Raw genomic sequence first — 6,861 nt, forward strand, 5'->3', positions numbered from 1 at the left:
TGGCTACGATCTGAGCTCTGTGCCTAAAGCTAGGCAATGGAAATAATCCCAGAATACAAACATTTCATAGATGCATCAGTGTGCAAGGAGTATTTGCAAGGACTGGTGTTGGCTCAATGAGGCTTACAAAAGTCAGCTGTTCTCCCTTGTTTGCATAAATCGAGCTGTAGCTGCTGCTGGTTTTAATACATTTGGATATATAACATGTCCCACGTCCAATACGCTTGCATCTCAACAGAAACTTCAACAAAAATCATCTAGAGTACTTTTCTTACTTTACTTTTCCTGCCACTTTTGCCCACAGCTGGAGAGTTTACTGCGTGTTCCCTTGCTAACCTCACCTGCCCAGTACAGTTTTTAAGGCTGTCAGCTCATTCGGTGCCTTTAGATTGTGTGGACAATCATCTGCAACCTGACTGAAGAGTGCAGAAATCACTGGGAAGTGTCTTAACTACTTTGATCTTACTTAATTTAATCAGGTTCAGACTGACGTCTCTGTTAGATCAGACAACAGACGATGGTGCTATTTTGTGTCAGAAATGTCTCCCTTTCTGCTGTGGCAGAACCCCAGACATCCAGGCATAGGGTGTAAATAACATGTAAACTTACCTTTTCCTTTACTATCAGAATTTACTAAAAGTTTAGTTTGCTGAGTTGCAGCGGGTTATCAAAAAGGCACTGATTGATTTCAGCAGAAACTGTCTTCCATAACTTGTAATTGCCTTGCAATTTTGAGCTATTTTCACGCTGGTTCTGCAACTTTTTCTATGAGAACAGAGCTATGCGCAAGTGGTTAATGCCATTAACTTTACCAAGCACTAAATCAAGCTGTCTATATTGTGTGTAATTTCAGCGGGATTCAAAGTTCATGGAAACAACTGCCCGCAAGCAGCCCATCGTTTGCAGGACTGGTGAGCACAAAACGATCATGAACCTCAACTTGCTATTTTCCTTTACTTGTGATGTAAAGTAGCAACTGTAATATGTGAAAAAGAATATTGTATTAGCTCTAGTTTCTTTGTCCTGACTTTTCTAATTCATACATCAAATTGATAAGGATCTTTTCGCTAGATATTAGAAAAGTTGTGCAGTTATATTTCATTAATATATATTAGCAGTGCAAATGGCAATGACGAGCTCCTGTGCGACACAGTAGCTAGGAGTTTATAAAGGTGCTTAGTTACTAAGGCTTGCCAGACATACCTGCTCCTTAAGGAGCCAATAATTATCTAATGGAAAAAAAATTATATTATTGATCTTATGCTACCTTCACCTAATGAGTAATGGAGATGTGTAATACTAGGAGAAATCACAAAATAATGCTATAGTGTGACATATTTCAGAGATCCTTAGCCTTTAGTAAATGCACAGGTGTGACTTTTCCTTGTCTTATCTTGCAATTCTCTGCAACCAAACTTCATTGTGAAATGTAGTGTACCGTAAGTCTGCCCTGACAGCGAAGCAATGTGACAGAAAGAAGGCATAAAGATGTGCTGCTAGAACATTTCATTAAAGTATTTCTCACCTGGGAAAACGAAAAATCACAATTACTGTAGTGCAGACAACACCATACAATAGTCCCACGTTAGCAGCAAAGCATATTGTAAACAGGTAGGTACTAATCCATATGCTCTTTAAGGAGGGAAACAGAAAGAGGTGATTAGTTTTAGTTTTTGTAACAACGTACATTCTACGAAACAGATTTTTAAATACAAATAAAGATTTTTAAAATGAAGATACTTTCTCAAAGGTGAATATTTGTATCCTTGAACTGGCAAATATTGAAGACTGAATTAGTGATTAAAATAATGTCTATCCATGGGAGAACACATATGACATAGGACTACTCATCCAAATGCTCACAGAGGTTCCTTTCAGGCTTACTTAAAATAGCATACGTAGTTGAGCTTACAGCATAATTCAGAATGAAATCAGTTGTTTTGTAAAACCTATATTTTATTTTTCACATTGTAATTTTTTGTCACCTTCTTCACTGCATACATTTAATATCCTCTTTTCCTTTTACACAATGAAGTAGACTAAAGGTCACGTACACAGAGCTCTTCTCTCAATAATTGTATTAGTGGGAATTATAATTTGCATTACAGGTGGCATTTATCAGAGTACATCTGACTAAACCAACTGTAAAACAAATAAAAGTTACCAGGGAATGAACTTCTTCACATGGAAATGGTGAGATTTCAGATTACTTCCCCATCTTTCGATATTCGATTAATAAATCTTTGGATTAATTTTAAATAGAATTTAAAAAAAAATACAAAGAAACATATCTGAAACAAAAGCCACTTTGAAAAGGAACTAAAATATTTAAAAACCCAAGAGATTTTAACATTTCAATTTTTTTCTTAATTATTTTCTAAGCAGAAATGATCTCTTACATTCCCATACTACAATGATGTGTAAGGCTGAGAGACATCCAGATTTTACAACTAAGAGGAGAAAAGTACAAATTACTTGATTTCTTATACCAACCTAATGTCAGCACATATTTCTTTCCTTGAGGGAACCTTAAGCAAAGATTGCAACCTAATCTTTATATAAAAAGCATTAAAGAAGCATGGAAAGTATTTTCACTCCTCTGGACATACTGATCTCCACAGTGCCCATTTCAGCAATTACAATGCTTCTTGTTAATGTTTCCAGAGGAACAGATCACTTTACAATGGCACAATCAGTGTTGAAATTATTATTTATTAAAATGAAAGCTTTCTGATGCTTTCACTTAGCTCAGGAAAGCCAGAAACAGTAGAATACTTTCAGCCTAACCACAGGAATTCTGCTCGAGCAGATTTCAGAAGTGTTATTTTATGAATTATAAAATGTAAATCATACCATACTAATCTGTGCTTCACAGAGGACAGTGATACATGACTGCTGAGTCATGTTCCTCCCTCACCTTCAAAATTTTAAACTACTGCACAAGGTTTTGCAGTGTCTTCAACAGCACAGCTGCTAAGTAAAGGGGTGGTTCATCCTTTGAAACGGTGCTCAACCTCCAGTTATATTTTATGACATCTTATGCAAATTGTAGTATATATATTTGCAAAGAATACCTTTGTGATCAACAAACATTGATTTATGATTAATCAGTGAGAAAGTAATTCTAAGATTTACATGTCCAATACATATTATTTATGAAGAAGTTCACTGGACATGAAAGGACTAACAGAAGTACTACAAAGCTGAAATTCAGGCAGGATCAAGACTTAGCCCATCCTGATAAGGCTGAACCCTTGACAACGCCTGGGGTCAAACAGTCCACTTCAGCTGCAGACCTGATCACATCTAATTAAATCTCTGCTACAAGACCTGCAAAATTCTTCTGTCTCAGAAGAAAACAGAAACCATGAAAACCCAATATGAAGTCTACATAGGAAGAATCAAAGCCAAATTGTTTAAGTACTGCTGAGTACTAAGCAGCCTAATATCTCACATCTTAACCGTAACCAGAGACTGCCATTGTTGTAGAGGATGAGCCAAAACAATCATATTCTCATCTGTCAATCACCCTTTCAGTACTTTGTATTGGACTGGAGTCAGTATTTTTTTACGTAGGGTAGCATCAAACTTGTAGAAAGAAGTTATGTTGATCTTACAGACATTTTTTTAATTCATGGGTTGTTGCAAGGTTCAACAGAGAAGTCAGAAAAATACCAAAGTTTTCTTTGGCAACTTGCTTCAAGATGGGTATTGTATATTCCAGGACAGATAGAATCTAATCATTCTTCAAATCTTAGCAATAACTCTCAAAAGTCAAAATAAAATCCTACTTCAAAATATGCTTGTATTGTATTGATTTTAAAACAAATTCTAAAGTGGGAGTAAAGAAACAAATAGGAGATATGGATTTATATTGAATTCTGCATGTATCAGAAAGTATCAGAAGCACTGGGAGGTACTGTGAGTGTATATATAGCAGCTGCCTCCAAAAGTCTGTGCACAGTGTGTTTCCATGTAGACCTTTTAATTTTGTAAGGTCTGTCCATCTACCATTGAGGGGAGTGTGAAACGGGAAGTCAGTGGGGAAAAAAAAGCATATAAATAAGAGAAATGAGAGAATACCCTCTGACCCAATGGCTAAACAATGCAATACTAAGATACTGTGATACTAAATATTTCTGTACCACTTTGAAACCAGAGTATAAACTTCCCTGTTTGTTGCAAACTGAGATGATGAGCTATAGCCTATATGGGTAGGGTTCATTTCACCTGGCACTTACTATCTACTGCACAGATGTCTACAGCTGGATCAGCTGTCTAGATTCCCACCATAATCAATAGAGGCCTGGTTATCGGAGTGAGGGGAATTTAGGATGCAGTTCATCTGACTCCTACCTGATTACACTGCTGCCTACTTCAGGAAGGGGTGAATCATACCCTAACATGACTCAAATGACCAGCTCTGTGCTGTCTATGAGAGGCTGTGGTGACTTGCTTGGGTACAGAGTCCCTTGCTGCAGCCACCAGCATGTAGCCAGATGAAGAATCCTACTAAACTCCTCTTCCTTCAGGGGGTGCCTTGGCAGAGAAGATGCTGGTGTCCAGGAGGATGCTCTGGCTCCAGGAAGGCTGTGTAGCAAGTCCACGTTCCCACATCCTTCTGCAGACAAATGACTGATGCATCCATATGTCCCCAGGGCGCTCTTCATCAAAACTTATGATTCAAGTGCTGAAGTGAAGACCACTACAGCCATAAAACAGGAACTGCTTAATAGTAAAGTGGTATGCTTTTTCACAAGCATTCCATACACAATGATTGAGAAGCTATTTGTTTGGACAGACTGCCCTGGAGACAGATGGACTGATATAAATATTAGTCTTTAAAAAGAATTTATATGGCAATCACACTTTCAATAGATTAAGGATTTGTAAATTCCTTCCCACCCCACTGAGACTAACTACAGCAAAATGAATTCAACTCAGGGTAACATATAGCATATTCACTAATGCGTGAAGAATAGAAAATCTCTCTAGGATGTCATAGGCTGGAAACATTCATGTAAAATTATTATCATAGAAGAGATGGCTTCCTATTCTTTGGAAAATTGTTTATATAGCAAAGCCCTCAGTAGTCTCTCATAAATCAGGGCCCTGTGTGATTAATACCTGAACAAATCTACACGTTCATCTCCCTCCTGAGGATATGTTAAAAAGTTCTAAAAACATACAAAATTGCACCAGTGAGCTCCAAAATTCCATGGAAGGCCATAGTATTTCTCTGTTGAATACCCTAAATCCCCGTTATACAATTAACTTGTGAAAATAATCTATTGGCATTTTTCTCTTGGAGGGTCCCCTTCTGAAATACTTTTTCCCCATCTTTTGTCCCTTTCAAGTCCAACTATTAACAGCAAAAAGACCATTTTTTTCCAGCAGTCCATTACCAGGCAGTAGCCTTTGCCTTTTTTAAATGGCTGCAGCTTATCTGGGATGCTCAGTCTTAAAACCAAGAGTTAACGAGAACTCCACTGCCCTTTTTGTTGATACTAAGAAAGTACTCTATCAAGCTGTACAAGAAAAAAAGGAAGACAGTCAAGAAGTAGGTCTGCATAAGAAATTAGCCTTGCAGGAAGGGTATGGAAATCAACTTTTGATCTAAGGACCTGAAAAGTGTCATGCACTTACAGAAGCAGCTTCCTGGTAGTTCTCCAAACACAAGCAAAAAGTCAAGGCAAATCATTCTCAGGTTAATGTACAAAACACAGATAACACAGGTATCAACACCTTGGAAACAGCCGAAAGATGAAGACAGCAGAGAGAGGACAAATATTGTTATGCATACAGTTATGTGTTCAATACATATGATGGAATAGAGCAGTTATTGAGCTGAAATTGTTGAAGTCATCCAAGAAGGTGTAGGAACTAACAGAAGACCTTAAGTGAAGCAAGAGACCTTTGAAGTTCATGAGTGCTGTGAATGGCAGGTGAGGGCAGTGGGGTTCTAGCTGGAAAGAGGCTGTGATTTGAGAGGTGGAATGTAAAAACAGGACATTCCTGAGGGTTGATAAAAAAACAAGTTGAAAGAAAACTGAAGCAAATAAACATAATAATATTCAGTTGATAGTATTTAGTATTAGCTACTTAGGTCTGTCCTAGCTAGGCTGCTGCTGGTCCTTTGAACTCAGCTGCCCCCAAACATTAAATCTGCAAGAAAATGCAATCCGTGGCTGAAAGGAGAGATTTCACAGGATCTCCTGAGTTGGAAGGGACCCATGAGGAGTTCAGTTCCTGAGCTGTACCTTGCAAGTTGTACCTTTTACAGTTAACAGGATTATGTTTTATAAAGAGCTAATCAACAAATAAATATTACTCATCCTGTTTATGTTGAAATAGAAGCTTAAAGAAATGCAAAGGAACAAGGTAACAAAAGCCATAATATTTTGTTTCCACAAACTCTCGTTTGCCAGTCCTATAAGCATAACAAACCTGACTTGTATGTTACATGACACACACCCTTCAAAGAATCAGTTCCAGAGAGGACAGCTGCTAATTAGTTCCAAATGTTTTGTTAGACTTCCTATCTTCAAAACCCTTTGGATAACCCGGGTAATGGAACTGATTCATTTCCAATGTGCTGTCAATTGCTGGGGTGAATCTTTTCTGGCCAAAATCAACACCAGTGTAGTTATTCAAATCACCGGCTTGGTGGGGCTCCTCAGACCAGGCAGCAATGTAAGATCAACATTTACAGCCTTACTTCAGATTATGCTATTTAAAACAAGATGATTTACCCTGTCAGACTAAGGACTCATGGTGCAACCGATTGAAGATAAATCATTGTTCAAGTATGTTCAGTCAAAAAGATAAACCCAGCAAACTCTCCCTCTCTATAACCGCTCT

General features: G+C 37.8%; 1 protein-coding gene across 1 annotated transcript in view; it reads right to left on the minus strand.

Moving 5' to 3' along the window:
- SLC26A7 (solute carrier family 26 (anion exchanger), member 7) overlaps positions 1 to 6,861 on the minus strand; it is a 72,787-nt gene that overhangs the window by 14,469 nt on the left and 51,457 nt on the right. Inside the window, exon 11 of the mRNA XM_009891856.1 lies at positions 1,526 to 1,632. Coding sequence (XP_009890158.1) covers positions 1,526 to 1,632 — 107 coding nt within the window. The remainder of the gene's footprint in view (positions 1 to 1,525; positions 1,633 to 6,861) is intronic.

Source organism: Charadrius vociferus, unplaced genomic scaffold (assembly GCF_000708025.1).
Source record: "Charadrius vociferus isolate BGI_N301 unplaced genomic scaffold, ASM70802v2 scaffold15, whole genome shotgun sequence".
NCBI classification, from domain to species: Eukaryota; Metazoa; Chordata; class Aves; order Charadriiformes; family Charadriidae; genus Charadrius; species Charadrius vociferus.